The 19,807-nt window shown below is 40.1% G+C and overlaps 1 protein-coding gene across 1 annotated transcript; it reads right to left on the bottom strand.

Moving 5' to 3' along the window:
- Window positions 1-724: 724 nt before the first annotated feature.
- On the bottom strand, window positions 725-16,654 carry LOC115017881 (HHIP-like protein 1). Its single transcript, XM_029446591.1, has 14 exons — window positions 16,361-16,654; window positions 10,172-10,436; window positions 9,249-9,528; window positions 8,991-9,116; window positions 8,730-8,873; window positions 6,891-7,003; window positions 6,506-6,646; window positions 6,011-6,085; window positions 5,599-5,725; window positions 5,132-5,277; window positions 4,522-4,603; window positions 3,582-3,664; window positions 3,045-3,368; window positions 725-1,470 (listed from the first exon to the last, which is right to left on the bottom strand). Exons 1-14 carry the CDS (start codon window positions 16,652-16,654, stop codon window positions 725-727), a joined length of 2,946 nt encoding a protein of 981 aa, XP_029302451.1.
- Between the last annotated feature and the right edge of the window lie 3,153 nt (window positions 16,655-19,807).

Raw genomic sequence — 19,807 nt, 5'->3', positions numbered from 1 at the left:
CAGAGATGTCATTTTGCAGTAAAACTTTATTCATATCACAGGCACTCTGTGCCCTCAAATCTATTTATATAAAAGTGGAAACCTTTTATTACATTCATCATACAGAATGTCCCGCATTTTCATTTTAAAACTACATTCAAAAAGGCAAATTATATAAAAACTGCTTGAGAAAATAGACCAGCTGAACTTTTACAATACAAAAATACAAATATCTTCTAAGAACACAATTGACTATTTAACAGAATATGCTGTCTGCCTCATGTCTGCCCCACAGACACGATATGATTAAAGTTTCTCCAATACTCATTCAGTCCACATTTCTTATTTAATTAATATTTCTGATTTGATATTAGATTTGACAAAACAGTGGACTGAGTGAGTTCAGGAGAAACTCTCATATGCTCCTCTGGTCTGTGGAAAGAAAAAAACTGAAATTATTTTAAGGTGGCATTTGGCAGAGGATAGTAATTGACAAATGAATCATAAATTTGTGAAACTGGAAAACATAAAAGATACAATTCATAGAAATGTTAGCAGCCTGACATCACCAACATTAACACTTAACAATGAGCAGTCTTTAATAACCTTTTATACACTCTTCAAATACTGTCTTCTTCCTCATCCTGTCACTTTCTGTATGCGATACATACCATATATCTATACATCACTTTACTGCCTCCTCCTTTCCTTCCTATTATTTTCTTCTACGTGTCACCCCTCCGTGCTAACCGCAGATCACCCCTACATCTTCTCCATGTGAGCAGTTGTGTTTCCCCACCCTGGATCTTTTGCACTCCAGCAGCGATCTCTCCCCGCCCTCACACTCCACGTCATCCAACAGGATCCTGACGGTGCGCTCCGCCTCCCCCAGCACAGCCCTCTTCATCACCGCCAACGCCGTTGTGTAGCCGACCTGTCGACACACTACAGTACCTGCTTTGCTGGTGAAAAGGTCATCGCATACTGTCCCCCACTCACCACGGATAAAGATCTCCACTCTACCTCGGTCTGATAAGCCATCGGCGCTTACCAGTCGCACCGAGCCGCCCCGCAGCCTTCTTCCTCCTCTTCCTCTCTTGTAACCGTGACCTCTTCCTCGAGGCCTCTTAAATACTTGGTTACCCTCTCCGACGCTTTCCAGCTTCTCTCCGAGCCACAGCCTCTCTTCCTGTGATTTAGGCAGCGTTGTGTTGATTGGTGGTCTCTGGGGCTTGTAGCCTGAAGTCGTGGGTTTCTGACTCCAGTCTGGTGGCTGTGGTGTGGTCAACGATCCAGAACGCTCGGGGTATCGTGCAGAGGTCAGAGCCATCTGGGGTCGTTTCAGGGATGTTGTGGGTGGAGAAGGTTCTGGCAAGGTTAAAGGTTGGAAGGTGGTAAAAGGGGCGTACTGAAGGGGTCTCCCGTGTCTCCTGGTCGGAGATGTGGTGATGATTGGGGTTTGAGCTGCAGTCATGATGGTTGTGCGATAACCTGATGGAGAGACAGAATCACCCTCTTTATTTGAATATATATATGTAGTTTGACAAAGTGTTTCTGTGACATTTTGGGAAATGCGATTATTTGCTCTGTTGCTGAGAGTTAGATGAGAAGATTGATACTGGTATATTGGTAAATATGAGGCTACTTCCAGCAGCTGTTTAGCTTAGTTTAGCACAAAGACTGGAAACAGGAGGGATAAGCTAGCCTCGTCTGTCCAAAGGTAAAGACATCTGCCTACCAGCTCACTAATTAAGATGTTTTTCATCACCAGCATCTACTGTAGGTAGTCACTGCATCTGACCAAGAACCCCTGTTTCCAGTCTGAATGCTAAACTAAGCTTAACTAACTAGCTGATGGCTGTCGCCTTATTTTAAACGGAAGGATATCAATAGTCACATCTAAGTCTCTGCAAAAACGCGAACAAGCTAATTTCCCAAAATGTCAAACATATCTTTAACTAATACACCAAATTGGTATTTTGAGAACTGAGTATGTTTTACAGATTTCACTAAGCCATTTAAAGCAATGCTATCCCTGAAGACAGTCAAAGGAAAGACATAAACACAGACACACAAAGATGAATGTCCAAACTGAAGCTGATGCAGAACCATTTATTCAAAATAAATAATGCCAAAGTACCTGATTTAAATTAAAGTAGTGCAAATACTCAACACATAAATAAGCACCATTTATCCTGCTTTAGATTCTTGTACCAGCCAAAGAATATTTTGCTAGCAGGAATTAAAGTTGCCACTTTCACTAATTCCCCTGTACTTGAGTTTCACAAGTTCGTGTGAAAGCCTCATCCTTACCCTGTAAGTACCCTTTAAGGAGATTAATTTAACACATTTTATGTGGTTTCCTTTTTTCCTTCTTTTACAGTGCAAAGTTCAAAGAGCGATAAGAAGCGTAAGTTAAAGAACTAAATTGCATCAAATAATTTGGTGCATATTGATTTATAGAGTCTCAGAAGTGGTTAATATAAATACAAGCAACCAATTTAAAATAAATATATTGCTGTCTTGTTTATCAAGTAGGCCTTCTGGCTATTTTACAGTAATTAATGTATCTCCTCGCTTTTTATCTCCTCATCCTTTTCTGTTCTCACCATGCAAGACATCCCGTCCAACATACTGTACAAGCTGCTAAAAAAGAGTTTTCGGAGTTTTCACTATTCCTGTTCTTGCTCACGCATGCCCTGATCCATATTTACAGTAAATCTTATTATTTATAAAGTTGAGCCACTATACTGCCTGTAGCTGTACACTTCTGTGCATCTGCAATTATATCAAAGAGGCAAGTTATATTAATCATCGAAGGAAAGTAAATTGCACATAATTTAGTTAAGTTAGCTATTAGCATGTTAAAATGTAAAGCAAAAGTAGAGCACAGAAGAAGAAACCACCTGGTTTGACGCTGGTGGCTTCTCCCCGCACCAAGGTGTGCACTGGTCTACTGGTGGGTTTAATGTTAACAGTTGACTTAGTGGTTGTGTCAATAGTGGAGCTAGTGGCAGGGTAACCAGTGGAGCTGGCTTGGTAAATATGTTCACCGGTAGGCCTACCAGTGGGTGTGGTTGTGGCGGGGGTTGTTGCCATTGACGTCTCGACAGTTGTTGGTACGGTTGTTTTTAGTGTTGTTGCTTTTATAGTTGTTGTTGGTGTTTTTCTCATTGTTGTTTTTCTTGTTGTTTGTAATGTTGTTTTTCTTGTTGTTGTTGGTGGTGGTAGTGATGTTTTTCTTATTGTTTTTCTTGTTGGCATTGGTGGTTTTATTATTATTATTGGTGTTTTTCTTCTTGGTGGTGTTTTTTTTGTTGTTGTTGTAGTTTTTCTTGTGGATGTCGTTGGTACGGCTGTTGTGGTTGGTTTCTTGTTGATTACAAACTCTGCAATCAAGAACGACATTTGTACAGCATCAAAAAACCTATCCGGACTCGTAGTACATGTTGCACATTGACAAGATAATGAGAATTATACAATACAATGTTATTTTGTTAGAAACAGCTACTCATCTGGTAGAGTGCATATGGTTTTGGTAGAATTTAATGTTTCTATAAAAACACACTGAAAAACAAAAGGTAACCAGGAAGTGTCTTTACCTTCTTTGGGGTAGAAGTGAATCAGTTTTCCTTTTATCTTAATAGGAGAAGGCTTGATGCTGCATTTTCCTGGTGCCGCTCGCCTTTGTGTTGAGAGAAAAAATAAGCTCAGACATGCAACTTATTATATGCTTTTTGAGTTCTGTAGCTTTAAAGTACATTTTAATTAATTTTAGTGGTTTCTAAGATCAGCTATTCTACCTACACTAGAGCTAGAATGGTAAATTGAAGGACCAATATCAGCTGATATTAGCTTATTGCTAATACTTTTGTATCCGCAACAAGAACGATTAGCACCGAAATGCCGAAAATATGTTTGTGGATTTAGAAAGCAATGACAGAAGAATGCACTGACAAGTGAAATGTGCTGCTCAGTACACATCTTGGTCACAGTTATTTAAAGGTGCAATGTGTTAGATATAGAATGTGAAGAGGTTACAGTGTTGACGTTGTGTTATGTACTATGTATTGTGTTGCAGAGATATCAACTGAAATTAGCTTGTTGAATCCAGCAGTAGAGGTGAAATACTGCCCCCTATGTCTTTAAAGCAGGTGGTGCAGTATTTTACAGTACACCTTTAATAAGCTTTAAGATGATGGTTGATGTCATGAGCTTATGATCAACCCACAATACAGCCAGGAACAAAACAATATTGTTAATGAGAAATCAATATCGTTACAGGCCGCAAAAAGCCCATATCAGTCAGGCTTTAACTTAAGTATATTTTGGGGAAGAATCATATTAACAACAACTGGACTTAGTAGCCTCCATGCTGTTCCCAATCATTGTACTAGTTAGCTAATAGTTAGTTTAATTTCTGGTGAAGTTTAAACACTTGTACCTATTGACAAGACCAGAAAAACATCTACACCACACACACCTGCAGGTTTAATGAAAGTGTATTTGTTGCTGCATTGATGTGTTGTGATGGTTAGCTACCTGGAAGGGTCCACTATCTTATAGACGACTCCTGCTCTGGCTGTGGCACTTGCGGCTCCAGTTGCTAAGAAATACAGTTCACCTAGAAAGATGGACAGAGTAAAGGGAGAGAGAGCAAGGTAGACACAGATATACAGTAGGTGAAATGATGGTGGACGGCAGGGAGAAACGAAGGAGGGATATTTACAATCAGTATGGATGAGAGAAAGAGGGAGAAATAGAGGAGAAAGAAAGGGAATAAAGAGGAAAGAAGACACATGAGTTACAACATGTGTGTTATGGTAAAAATGGGGAAAGCTCTTGACAGTAAAGGGATTTGGACTTATACTTTTCAACTTAAATGTCTTTAAAAGCACTTTCAGAGGGAGGGAAGAGGATATTTAAGACCAACAGCATGTGTGCAACACTCTCCATAAATTAGCACTCTATTTAATTCAAACCTATATTTGGTCTTTTTGGGAGTCATTTAATATTATCAACAATTCCAAACAAACGCTTTTACCACTTAACTTCACGTAACTGTCCCGCACCTCAATGATGGTTACTTTTAACTATGCATTATATGTACGGGTTACAATGACTGTCTGTTTGCATGTTGTTAGGTTCTTACCTGCTTCATCCTCGGCAAAAGAGATGATGTATTTATAGTAACTGTTGATGAGTTTGGGGAATCTGCAGGTCTGGTCTCTTCCCATGCAGATCTCATTGTAATGCCATTCACCTGAAGTGACATTCTCCTTCAGAGACATCAGACGCCTAAACAGAAACAAACAGCACATAAGCATGAATATATACATATACGGTATATATTATCCATCCCCATCAATACTTTCAGTACATGCATTTTTACCGTGAATATGAAATCAAAGCCTGTGCACAATAGCTCTGTATGAGTGCAGTTTATTGCACTAAAAATCTACAATTAAAAGGAAAATTAAAGATCTGTGTATTTTTAAATTAGGCTGTGATGTTGTTGCAATTACCACTATAACAAATTGGACCCTGGGTCTCTGCAGTGATGGGCGAGAATATGCCAAAAAGAAGATTTAGATTTTAGAATAACGCAGAAAAACTAACCCACTCATGAAATCCCCAAAGATATAGAGTCCATTGAGGTTGGGCATCTGACAGCCTCTGTAGATGTATCCTCCTGTCACTGATTTGCCCAACTTGTGGGGATATGCAAAGATAGGCAAGATGTCATCTAGATATAGATATAGAACAACACATCAGTTAACCCTGTTTATTACCATAACAAGAAGACAATACACACACACGCACAGTGTAGACGAAGAATGACAAATAATCATCATCATATTTAAAGACATATGGAAAATCGCTTTAGTCCACAAATTTAAAATTAATTAAATGTATCCAAAGTTAAGAGGCTTTCACAGCCTTTAACTGTGACAGTATATATATTGTAAAAAAATGTAATCCTTCTCAAGAGTGTCAATTGTAAAAAGTTAAAGTAAGAAAGCGCCTTTACCTAGCGAGGAGTTTTGACAGAGTTTGCGATCGTAGCAGCTGAAGCCTTCTTTGGCCCTCCATCCATAGTTGCCTCCTTTAAACATGTATAGACAAAGTTAGTGCAGCTTCTCAGGAAAATAGTTTTTGCAGCATTCTTTCGGAAATTTAATTGCTTCACGGTGCAGTAAATATACTGTGAAAAAAACTTTTGGACTCACAGATGTATTGTTGGACTGTAATTAGATGTTTAAGCATCTCATAAGCTGATCCCATTCACTTTAATTGTTAGGGAGAAGACTGAGATGTAACTATAATGTCTGACTCACTGTCTGTGTGGTCTTTGAGAGGACAGTTTTATATGACATGAGGATGAGAAGATAATGACAGCCATCTCATAAAGGAGCAAACTACTTCTTATGCTGTCAGTGTGATAATTAATTCAGAGGTATTCACGCTAACAAACAAGTCAAATCTCTCTAAAGAGAAATGTTGCTTCAAACTAAAATTATTATACCTTTAACAATAAGGTCCACCTCTTCATATTTGTTCTGGCCTACGTCACCACAAAACAACCTGCCTCCACCTCGGCCTGTAATGGGGTCACCTCGGTCGATGGAGCAACGCCACATGTTGCGAACTCCATAGGCATAAATCTCTGCAAAGAAATAAAACAAAAAACATTTATACTTCGACACAAATAGCATACATCCTTTGTGAGGTTGCATAAAACAACCAAAGGCATTTAAAAACGGCAGTGACAGTCCCACTGTAGTCACACATTATAAAGTCTACATTAATATTACAAATTGTGCAACTCATTTTAAATGTTCAATTCATCTTAAAAGTGACCAGGTATAATTACATTATTCCACAGATGTAGAACATGTTAAGGGATTTACCGGGTCGTGCTTCCTTCTCCCGCAAGAATGGGTTGTCTGAGGGGATGCTGTACGGGGTGCCATCGTCATTGTTGTCGACATCAACACGCAGCACCTTGCCGAGGAGTGTTGACCTATCCAACACAGAGAGTAAACGAAAGAGTGAGAAGGATTCATAGAAGCTTCAAGGCTGAGGTGACTGAATGAGTGTCTATCCCTTTTTCCTCTCTCTCTCTCTCTCTCTCTCTCTCTCTCTCTCTCTCTCTCTCTCTCTCTCTCTCTCTCTCTCTCTCTCTCTCTCTCTCCACATACCAGTGTGTGGCGGTCCGCAATGTGTAGTGTCAATATTAGACTTGGCCGGCTGTATACTCCCTCATTCCCAGAACTGCTAATACAGCCTGTCAACAAAACCCGTCAGAAACAGCTAAACTGCTAAACTATAACTGTGTGGAGAAAAGCTTCTCAGATAAACCTTGCTGAATGTTTCCTAAACTGTCATTAACCTGCTACAGATAACACTTAGAGGGTTTCCCCAGCCACAGCTCTGATCTGTTTTTTTGAGACAAACAACACCATAAATGTTCAAGTATAGCTGTAGTCTCTCTATGAACTTACAGGATAAGAAGGCTATTTTTATTTTTGGCATGAAGTCCAAGTATTTTTCAGCTACCCAGTTTACAGTGTAACTATTGGAGTATTGTGTATTAATATTTACACTTTGTTGTCCTTTTGGCTGTAATTAACATCTAAGCCACTGAAGGTTGATTAAAAAATAATGAAGAATGACAGTTTTAGCTCATAGCTGAATAAATGTCAAACATTCATTGCAGTGAAAACACCCCCACACATATAATACCAGCCACAAACATATGTGCACGTACATAAACATACAGATACAAACAAGCATTGCGTCAAGATACAGCTAGCCTTTCTATCAGATTAATTAAATTAATTACACTGTAAAGGTCATGAGAGGAGTGTAATGTTTAACAACACGGTAAAAGACACATAATGCCCTGCAGTGCTTTTAATAAAAGCTCCTTTTATAAACTCTATATGCAATGCTTTTGGCATAAACACATCATGCCACAACTCCCATTGACATCTGTGAACTGCCCCACTTACATCTATCCTTGTTAACGCTATTGCACAGTCCCTTCCAAAAGTGTTCAGACATAATTGATATCTTCTCCATAAACCATCTAGAATGTACAATAAGTTCATTATTACAATCCTAATTGGAGAAGTGCTCTTCAGGGCCTGGCATGTAGCAAGGATACATTTTTATGATAATGTGTGCGCACAAATGAACTAATTTGTACTGTTGAAGCCCAGCAAGATCTTTCAAATTACGGGAATTTTCATAAGTGGAAGATAACCCGTCTTCAAAAAGCTATCATTTATAGTTGCAACACTTTGACGTTTATGTGCTTTTCACTAGAGTTAACTGGAATTTAATTAACGGGAACTCCTTTTTGTCAGAACTGGTTCCAACCAGACTTTGGTATTTTTTTATATATATTTATGTAGCCAACATCTAAACTACGTCAAGGCGTCTCGCTAAGTCTTACATGATGAGCACCTTCATCATTTTACATTTTAACAACCTCCAAGAGCAATGAAAATGATTTATTTATCTTACTTTGGTATATTATTTAAATTACATACAAGGCTAAAGCTTGTTTTTTCTGACGATTTTCCAAACAATTACACGGCTCACGTCATAGATATGCAGCTAATTTTTCAGGTTGGCTGTTGAAGCATGAAATTTTTTTTTCGTACAACAACCGTGTGAAATTTGATGTGAGGTCTTAGAAAATACTGAAGTCAACATAATCGTGTTTGTTAATTTATACTTACTTGTTCTGTGAGTTGCCAAACTTTCCAAATGGGTCGCCAGCTCGGCCACCATCACCAATGAAGATGTACAGGTACCCGTCATGCCCAAATAGAAGTTGTCCTCCATTGTGATTGGATGCCGGCTCTACCACCTCAAGAATGGTTCTAAACCAAGAAGTACAAATATTCCATTACAACTAAACATCTATTACAGAAATAAAAAAAATCATCTCTCTCTTTGTTTCCACTTGTCTTTCTCTGACTGTGAACGTCTCTCCTCACCTCTCAGAGGTGTGATCCATTTGGTTGTCATCATCTGTTAGCAGTGTGAACTCACTGACACGTATCCTCTCCTGCTTCTTGACAGACACAGAGTAGTACACATATGCTTTCCTGACTGTGGTGAACCTATGCGCAGAAAAGAAGCAGCAGAAGTCATACGTCACACATAGGCACAGTGACCTGTGCCATTGAGAATCATGCAAAACTTTACTGTTAATGTCTCTAACCCTCACAGATTACTGTTCTGGAAGTATGAACCTTGGGTGTAGGGCTATGCAGAGAAATCCCCTCTCGTCTCCAGCCCACGGCGATGTGAGGACGGCATGGGTGAGGTTGAGGAGAGGACGATCGATCCTGGAGCCGTTGGCCAGATACACCCACACGTAACCCAGCTGCTCCGCCACAAAGAATCGATGAGTCCCATCATCCGCGTGGATCATGGCCACAGGGTTACGGAGCCCGTTGGCAACCTCTTGCAAGCACAGCTCCAGACAACCTTTGGGATCCTCACGTACCAAGCCCAGGTTAGCATTTAGCTCTAAGGACAGAGAAGGAGATCAGAAATTAAGCCAGTAGTAAAAAATTATTGCTTAATGGATCTTTAAAAGGACACAAACACCTAGAAGGGGTTTGAGGAGTTCTATTCAAATGTAAGTGTTTTTGAGACTAGATTAGTGCAGGTTAAGGTTAAGGTTAGGGTTAGGGTTAGGGTTAGGGTTAGGGTTCTTAAGATTCACATAACAAAATCTATCATCACCATTTTTCGACCAAAACAAGATTATCACATAATTAATTTCTTCACCTTAGACTATCAATTGTTATACAATACTATATAATAGCATCATAACATTTGTAAGTGCTAGCTGTATACTGTATAATAAATGTCTTAAAAAATCATGATTTTACCAATGAGCCAACATTATATGCAGAGTAGCAAGGAGAATAATGTCTGCTCGTAAATCATAATTAGACTCTTGTTAGTGCAAGTTCTGATTTATGCCAATGGAATCTGTTTTTTCAGACTATGACAACCTGTTTGTTCATATTGGCTGTTTATGTAAGTAAGGGTAATCAAATAAGTTTTTCCTCAACTCAACCTCACAGTAGGATCAGAAGAGTGTTCGTTGGGGTGTGTGCCTGCTGCTGAAAATAAACATCTGTCCCACATGTGTACACCATACCTGAATTTGACAACACATTAGGATAGCAGTACTGCTTGTCCTTCAGCTCCAGAAAGTCGCAGAACCTTCTGCGATCGTCTTCTATCGTTGCAGTCAGGTTTGCAAACTGTTGCGGGCTCTCCGAGTCCTCCAAGAGGAGGCTGAGCGTGTACCGACACTGCAGCCAGTAGTCGGTGCAGTAATCCCCGCACAGTCCAGGCAGCATCCGCATGGGTGTGTTAGCGTCTTCAGCATCATACAGGTGGGCGGAGTATGGAGAACACTCCTGCAAAACGGAAAGATGATTTAAGGACCCAAAATGTTACAATTCTCTTTTAAAGTTACAAGGAAGCCATAAATACATTTGTTTTTTAATGTTGTTGGAACAGTTACAGTGTGTAGATGGATATGTCTGCCTTCAGGCCTTCATCAGTGTCTATTCGTATTAAGTCTCCTTTAAGCTAATGTGTTTATCTCAGAGGTAAAGCTAAGGATACGTATGGATCATATAAATATAGGATTTGTGCACTTATTCCACCACAGCACCTCACCGCCTCACTATGACTGGTCAGGCCTGGTTATATATGCATGTGCCTTAGGGCAGCCTGGTATAAATGGATCCCTGGAAGGTCCAGTCAGTTATTAAGTCACAACCACACTGTCCACACCCAGAATGGTGAGCTGTAGGCACAGGGAAGCACGACACCCAAACCATCATGTGGTCGTCTGGTGCTCTTTCATTGCCAGATCATCTTAGCCGATTGTCACCATGAAACGGAGCCCAAGCAAAAAAAGAATAAGATCACTCGTAAAATGTTTAGCAGGATGCAAATAAACTAGAAGGGCAGTCAGAGAGTGCAGACCTCTGTCCTATCTTGCAATGTTAATGAAAAAGTGTGTGTATCTGCCCAGTGATTCGGATACACTTTACAAGTTAATGGGTTCTTCCTTGCTGACAAACAGACAGACAAACCAAACTGACAACATAACCTCCTTGGCGGAGGTAACAACCAACCGACGAGATGCTCAACTGATCCAAAGCTTTTGATTACTTTAAGTGCAGTATCTGTCATGTTTTGTGCGCCTCATGCCCAAAGATGAGTTCACTTTTCCAAACACTTTTGGCAATAAGACAAAAAAAGTAACTGGAGGCAAAAACTTTACAGTAAATAATTTAGCACACATCAGAAGAACTTAGGCTGACTCTTAATAACATGGTCCACGTAGCACTTTTACGCCTTGAAAGCAAATGTGCTCTTGTCTCTTACTTAAGTTAAATAAAGTTTTTGCTGCTGTTGTTCTTAACAACTTTGTAAATGGTGAATTTAGTCTCAAGAGCACTTTTAAGATAATGTCACTGTGGACAACAGTTGTGTTTCTACTTGCAACCACATGTTAATAATCGACTGTAAATATAACAGATGCAATTTCAAGTAAGAAATCTGGTGAGCATGCACAAACACACGGAGGCAACAGAAAGTGCACAGATTAAAAAACAAAAATGAAACACACAAGAAACTTGCACTTTATTCGAACGTGCGTGTAACACTGAACGCGTGTGTAACACTGAACGCGTGTGTAACACTGAAGGTGTGTGTATGTGCTTGTAACTGGATCTACTGCTTATAAATAATTTCCACTTTTATTTCTTTGTGCATGTCAAGCTTAAAAATCCCCATTAACTACGACACAGTATTAATTATAAATATAATAGAAAGACAAACAAGGAAGAAAGGTATGCGTATGTGGATCTGAGTGTGTATGTGCCTCCAGGTTTGTTATGCGTGTGTTTGTCCGACATTAATTCCGTTTTAAAGCTTCTGTGTTGGATTTCCTCACCTGGGCTGATGAAGTTTTATATTGCAAAATGTATGCCTAATGCATGATAATACACTACCAGATAAAATTCATCCCAATTCCTGTCCACCCTCGAGGGTTGATCTTCTCATATCATCCTAATGACACAATGTTTAGAGGGAATCCTGTCGCAACCGCAGGACTCTTGTGTCTTTTTTTGGGTGCTCTTTAAAAGCATTCATTTAATATATTTTGATGTGGCATTGTTTAATCCTTTAGGTTTCTGGCTTTCTTTGATTGTGTCCTCACCTCAATGGAACCCCTAAAATGAATGAATCAAAGCTAAAAATAATAAATAGTCATTATTGACAACAAAAAAAAAAGCGATGAAGAGAAGCTCACTGTAACAGAGAATCTTTTGTGAAATCACATGAAAGCACATTGCTGGGCAGAGATCCGAGCCTTCCTGGGAAACAGGAAGTCACTGGTCTATGGCCACATTGGGATTCAGTGTCTTTCCTTCTCCGGTTTGACCCACTGAAATTGAAACAACAGCCTTTGTTCTGACTCTTATTTTGGCTCCTACTATCATAGGGTAGGATAAATGCATGTAAGTACTAACAGCTGTTCCCTAACAATGCAGCCACTTCAAACTACTATAATTTGTTGTTTACGCTGTACAGTGCAGAATAAACTGAAATTAAAACTTGAGCTGGAAATAAAAGCCTTTTTTGGCGTCTGCCTTGCTGACTCCATCGTGCTCTGAAAGTTCCACATCGTGGTGTTTCATCATATTGTAACATGGAGAAGAGTCATGGCAAACAGATGGCTGGTTAATGTGTGATGTGATGTGTGATGAAGAAAACACTGGAAAGAGAGGTAGCTGTTCCTCAACTTTCCTACAAAACTAGCTGTGATCCAACTGGAGTAAATCGTAGCTGGAGTCACTAACTGGACATGGAGGCTAAGCCTCAGTAGTTGTGATTTGGTGAGAGAAGGAAAATAAAAACAAACAGTAGATTGCCGGATGCTGCTTGTCTGTTGGTTTGAGATTTGTTGTGGAATGGGGCTTTCACGTGCTGCATGGAAACTTGAACATCTTCAATTTTCTGCTGCTGTCAGAGCAAGCGACACCGGCCGAGGGAACATCTAAAAGATGCAGAAACACCGCTAGGGTACTTATTAATAATGCTACGGGGGAAAAATTAATTCAGTGTTCTGCTGTTCTGTTAAGTTCTCACTAAACGCTTTGAAGTGGCCTCGGGTGGGTTTTGTTGTGTTCTTTTGTAAAATATTGAAAGTACTCCTTTTAAAAAGACAGTTCAACAGACACACACACACACACACACACACACACACACACACACACACACACACACACACACACACACACACACACACTGTCTTTATGGAGTTCATTGATCTATTTTTACGGCTTTTATCTCTCACTCTCTTGCTTTTCCTCCTCTTCTCTCTATGTCCCTCTCTTGCAGGAACTTGATATATCCTGTACCCCTGGCCAGAGGAGGAAATAGTTGTTTGTTTGGTCAGTTAAACTGGGGGGTGATGACAATCTCCCTCCTGTCTCCCTGACACACACACACACACACACACACACACACACACACACACACACACACACACACACACACACACACACACAGTCCTTCCCCGTTCTATCTGTCTCTCTCCCTCCCTCCATCTGTCTGTCTGTCTGTCTGCCTGTCTGTCTCTCTCTCCTCTCGTTGATATCAGTGCCAGGAAGTGCAGCTGGAACAGAGAGCCTCAGAGTGCTAGGTTTACCCAGGATAAGTACCTTGGCAGTGGGATAAGTTGACCACCTCCAGGGCATCTTTTAACTCAAACCATCGACATGGGAGCTGACAGCCACAAAGTGGGTCTGAGTGAGGCTCCAAAGAAGATCATTTTTTTAAATCTAAACAAAGAGTTTAGTATGAAATATAAATATTCATAATTTAAAGAAAGAACAGCCTAGTGCAGTGGTCAGTGCTCGTGCATTTCTTTTTGACCAACCCTTTAGTCAAAAGACTTTAGTCAAAAAGTTTCAAACCACAAAACTTTTGATTACTTAAACAACAATTGCGCTCATTTAATAAATACATAAAATTGTATGCCTGCAAATTAATAATTTAGGAGCTTTTTAACTAAAGGTAGGTCTGCATGTTATCTTGTTAGAAACCCCTCTCTCAGCTTTACATCTTTACATTGTTTTTGACTCTGGCTATATCTTACTCAAATTAGACTAACAGTTGTAAGTCGTTCGTGCGCTGCAGCCCTGTCATTACATAGGTCTGTGCTGCTTGGAAGGAACCACATTGAGATTTAATTACCACTATGATAGAAACCTATATTTTAGAAGTTAGAGGATTTGTCACTGTCTTAACATAGTGTATGATGTATTAAACTACCGGGAAGTTTGTTTTTTTCCACTGTTTTGGCGTTGTTACCAATGATGAAAGTGTTATTCTCGGGACGGCCTACAGCCCGTTTGTTTTGGCCTCTGCAGAATAAAGATTTATCTGAGATGAGGTATAGGCTATGGGTCAGGGTAAATTTGTGCTGCACCTATCATTCAATTTGCACTCAACATCTGCACAAAGTTAGTGTCTGAGCTGCAAAGTCAGCACCTAAGTATGCAATCAGTAAGTAGGACTGGCTTCAAGGATAGGATCTGTCTAAGATTAGCAAACTCAACTGAATTCGAAATGCGCTTCACTGGAAGTTGCAGTATGTGTGATTCTACTGCATTACTAACACAATGATCACAGTAACAGTTAGCTTAAGGTTGTGTAAAGCTAATGCAGTATAAGTCATTGCTTTTACAGTAAAATGAATGCAACCACTGTAAATGTAAGAAGAAATGTTAGGGAGCAACAGCAGGCTGATGGAGTTCTGGGTCTAACCTGTGTAACGGCAGCTACAGAAAGTTTGACCATCTGGCTAAATCAGTGCTAACTGCTGACTGCTAACGGAAGATATGTCCGTCTCCTGTCCCCCTCGCACACTCTACTTACAGCGGAGCAGCCGATGGGAACGATGGAACGAGGCGAGGTTTCTGCCACTTTGGATTTAATCAAAACAAAATAAAAACGTGCAGGGATCATGGATGAAATGTTGAAAAGCCCTGAGTCTGCCAGAGTCGGGCAGCTGTACTTCTTCTCCCTCTGTACTGAGGGCAGACTGGTGCTACAGTGACTCACCTTTTATCCCAGACATTACGGGCTGCAACTGTCAGTTAGAGTATTCAGTAGATATCTCTGCAACCCAATACATAGATGTCTTTGACATAACGTCAACACTGTTACCTCTTCACATGCTGTCTAATGTTTTAAGTTTAAATGCTGGCATATCTTACACATTGAACCTTTAAAGTGAATTTTGTTGGATTACTTAAAAGGTGAAAGTACAGTAAATTAGTTCAATTGTGCTGAAATGTTTTTTCATAGATTCATTTTGGTTCATGGTCTGGAGTTATGTCTGCCTCTTGGTGAGAGAAGAGACTAAACAAAGTTTTCCGGGAGGGATGAAGCATACTTTACTCTTTGTTGATTTACTGCATATGTTGCACACATGAGAAAACGTAAGCCAGGGAGTTCTTTCAAGTCAACAATTTCGCACCTGTGCCACTGGATCAAAAATTAACTTTCAAAGTTTTGCCTCAAAGAATTTCCTCTGGATTTAGTTGTAATGTTACAATCAAATAGTCACTTTATGTTCTTTTGCACGGCATTATTTGGCTTGTTTAGGTTCACCCACAACTGATGAACAATAGATAAGACTTTAGCTCTCCATGCATGAGTAAGGGTTTTCAAAATAAATGTCCACCTCTCCATGTAGCCATTAAACTGCTTTATTGAGATCTGGTTCTTACTGACGAACCACAACACTTTGGAGTGAGGCAGAAACTTGTGTTTTCACACGGCTTTGTGTAATTATTTGGTGCCCACTGAAATATAAATGCCATTATTATTACCTGACAAAATAAACCAGAGGAGTTAATTAATTTAAATAAACAACTGAAAATATGCGCTCTGCACTCATCTTTAAGACGTCTCGGTGTAATACCTTGGACACCAAAACCAGGTTTCCGAGTTGGGACTGTAAACATCTGCAGTCAGAGAAATGTACACCTTCCATGAGGGACATACTTAGGTTCACAAAATCTTGGGCTTCATAGTCGGTAGCTACTTAAACATAGTGGGAAAATAATCCTGTGGATTCCACCATGAAGATGACTTTAGCAAGTGAAAGGTGTAAGTTTCCTGTACAATGGCATAGTTTAAATCAATTAATAACAAATATAATCCTTTGAACATCTGGATGCACAGGAAGACGAGAGCACCGCACATAATCGTAATAAAATTGATTAGAATAATCTAATGTTTCGCTTACCTGGCACAGGATGCTGCGTATATACTTTGCACAGGCTACATAACCTGAATGGTCAAAGTTGTCCATGATGGTGTAAAACTTTACTGATACGGCCATATCTTTTTCCAGATCACAACATCCAAACTTGGTATACTCTTTGCAGAAGACCAATGGCTGCCGGGGCTCAAACGGAGGCTTGTAATCCAAACACTGGGGGTGACAGCACCCTCGCCAGGCCTGGAGGAGCAACAGCAGGACCGGGAGAAGGAGGTGAGGGTGGAAGGACTGATGCAAATTACAGGTCTGTAGGGCCATGGTGTGCAGATACTGTCTTTTAGTTCAGGATACTTTGGCTCTTCATCCAATAATGCTGTAAATCAAATCAGCTTGGTTGTGATATTTCACTAAGAAGGGAAGAAGGGGGAGCCTTGTTGTGAGACAATGCACATGTTACATCTCCACCAGCATCTGTCAAGCACAGGTGAGACACTCAAAGTTAGTTTTTCTGAAAGAGTTTGGAGTATTGGATGTCCTCATTTGATGTCCTGGGCTCCACAGTTTCAGGCATCTGTGTGTGTGTGTGTGTGTGTGTGTGTGTGTGTGTGTGTGTGTGTGTGTGTGTGTGTGTGTATGCGTGTGTGTGTGTGTGTGTGTGTGTTTGCATAGAAGTGTGAATGTGTGTATCAAACAAACTGACCCAGCATCACACCTGCCTGCAAGTTGGTCAGAGACGTAGAAAGCGTTCAGAACCCAGACATTATATAGCAAGCTGCCTTGTGTGTAAATAGGGTAAAGTAAGTTCAAACCAGATCCAGGTCCAGTCAATTCTTTTGTTGGTGAGGAGATATGCAGTGCAGCTGTCCAGGTGGTGTGTGGAGGGTAGCAGAACCAATGTCACAAAGTCCTGTTGACGTCGAGAGATTCAGTCCTTGCCACTAAAGTAGTATCTGCAAAATACCTGTAGATCACAACACAAGTTCTTATAAAAAGAGAGTGTCCAAAAAGAGTCCAAATCTTCCCGTTACTGAAACTTAATGTCCATCACATGACAATGTCTGAAAAACAAGTTATTTTCTGAATCCTCCAAAAAAAAAAGCAGTCACATTGCTGAGAAGTAATCCGGCAGGGACGGAAATTTAAAGTTGCAGCTTCAGCCAAAGTTTCTGCAAAAATATTTACTTCCAGCTTGAAGTCACTTGGATAGTCTCGCTGTGTTTGCTCTGGACATGTGCTCACTTGCTGCAGCGGATATGAGCCATACATACAGACAGCAGCAGAGAGTGGGAGAGAGAGTTTCTTTCATTCAGAGCCACGCTGCAGAACTTAGCTTAGATCCCTCCCTCCTCACTTCTTTCCTCCTCCTCCTCCTCCTCCTCCTCCTCCTCCTCCTCCTCCTCCTTCTCTTCCTCCTCTCTCCTCCTCTCTTCTTTCATTTGCTCTTTTACTCTTCTAACAAGACACATGCATTCCTTCCCATAGCATGTGGTCTATATTGCCCTGAAGTTGCAACTTTCCAATTCTCCTCCCTCCTCGCTCTCCCCCCTTCAGCATTCCCAGACCTCCTCTCTGTCTCTACCGTTTCCAGACAGAGTCACTCACACCGGTGTGTGTGTGTATGTGTGTGTGTGTGTGTGTGTGTGTGTGTGCGTGCGTGCGTGCGTGCGTGCGTGCGTGCGTGTGTGTGTGTGGTCAGAGGAATCAGGACGTGTGCTGGAAGTAGAGACCAATGGATTCTCCTGGCACAACTCTAAATCTTATGTTAAAGAGCAGAGCCGGCCAACATTTGTATTTAATTACAATGCTTCAGTAGTATTTCCATGAACCAGCTCAGAAACCATTTAAAAAATAACCTAAAATATTGTAATTGACTGATGTGCTGTTTCACATTGTTGTGCTCTTTAGATGGAATTTGGATATTGTATTTTATAACTTAATAAATATATATATATATATATATATATATATTATTAACACTGGATCACATTAAAATCGGAATCATGTTGTATGTTTTCACATTCAAGGAATTTGGTATTTTGGTGCATAACGTTCGAAAGGTAACAGATACAAGTACTGCATGGTAAGAATCTTAAATATAAAGTACAAATTTACAATAAAAAACGTGTCAAATATATATGTTTTAAAATTATTAGAGCGGTTTGAGTGACACATGACTACAGTTTATTATTTGCGTTCACCGTCAAGCATTGTCAAATGTTGTAACAGATACAGTGTCAACATCAGAGCCCAATCTACGCATCGGCATTTTAGGCACATGCCTTGGAACTCCTTGCCACAAGGCATATACAGTATAGCCCATATGAAGACATCTGACTGACTTATATGTAGAATAGGTAGAGGTATAATTTACAGATGTTCCCTAAATGTCTCACATGTAGGCTACAGCTACTGGTAGTGATAGACAGTTGTTATTCCAGCATTGCAGCCAGTAACAACAGCATAAGGCGACTGTTGAATGAAAATGAAAGAACATTAATCAAAGCGCCAGCAGGACGCTAAATATTTTTTTAATTTATGAAGCCATCGCTACGGTCGCTTTGGCTCACAGCTACAGTATTTTGGAAATCCACAGACATGTTCGGTATCATTTGGTTTGTCAGTGTTTGTTGTAAAAATGCAATCTGCCACGTGGAAACTATCCATGTAATCCGGCATCTTGTCAACATACTGTTGGTAATGTAAAGGCCATTTAATCCTCCAGTTCATTTGATTTGTGTTTCATTTTGACTCTTGGTGCAGCTTTTTGGAAATTATACAAATCTGTATGTAAATCAAATATTTCTATCATAACCTCTTAAAAATAGCTTTTCAACTGAACAATAACCTGGTTTGTGTGTGTGTGTGTGTGTGTGTGTGTGTGTGTGTGTGTGTGTGTGTGTGTGTGTGTGCGTGTGTGTGTGTGTGTGCGTGTGCGTGTGCGTGTGCGTGTGCGTGTATATATATAGACATACCGCTACCATCTGTGTCTCATTATTGCCCAGCCACCTTTCCGAACAGAGAGTGACTCCCATCTGGCTAACTGTCAGACACTTCATCACTGATAGAAACATAATCTACAGCCAGACGTTCCCTGGATTAAACAGATTGATGGCCACTTCATCATGTTATGCAACTTCACGGTTCATCACTGGTCTAATATATTAAAATGACAGTGAAAGTTTGACCCTTTTTGAGGTGGTTCTGGCTTCTGATAAGGAGAATAGACAAATACAGCAAAAACATCAGGCCAGCTATCTAGTTTCCTCTATACAGAGCATTCCTCATGTGTTATTAGCGATTTGTGTTGGTTCAACACACAAATAATAACTGCAATATGCAATTCTAAAGTTGTTGCAGCACGAACAAACAGATACGTAACAATACACAATGTTACACAATGTTAATTACATATGGTATTCCAGGACATTATCTTCCTGAATCGGAATATACCACAAGCTTTGCAATGACCTA

The sequence above is a fragment of the Cottoperca gobio genome, chromosome 13, assembly GCF_900634415.1.
Source record: "Cottoperca gobio chromosome 13, fCotGob3.1, whole genome shotgun sequence".
Taxonomy (NCBI): Eukaryota; Metazoa; Chordata; class Actinopteri; order Perciformes; family Bovichtidae; genus Cottoperca; species Cottoperca gobio.
The sequence above is the reverse complement of the archived record's forward strand: the minus strand, read 5'-3'. Positions and strand labels throughout refer to the sequence as shown.

Excerpts from the sequence above, each read along its gene's own strand:
- LOC115017881 (XM_029446591.1), bottom strand. The coding sequence starts at position 16,654 with ATGGCCCTACAGACCTGTAATTTGCATCAGTCCTTCCACCCTCACCTC. Across the intron at positions 5,278-5,598 it reads TTTGGGGATTTCATGAGTGG|GCGTCTGATGTCTCTGAAGG; the intron begins GTTAGTTTTTCT and ends GTTTCTGTTTAG. Across the intron at positions 4,604-5,131 it reads TTTTGCCGAGGATGAAGCAG|GTGAACTGTATTTCTTAGCA; the intron begins GTAAGAACCTAA and ends CCATCTTTCTAG.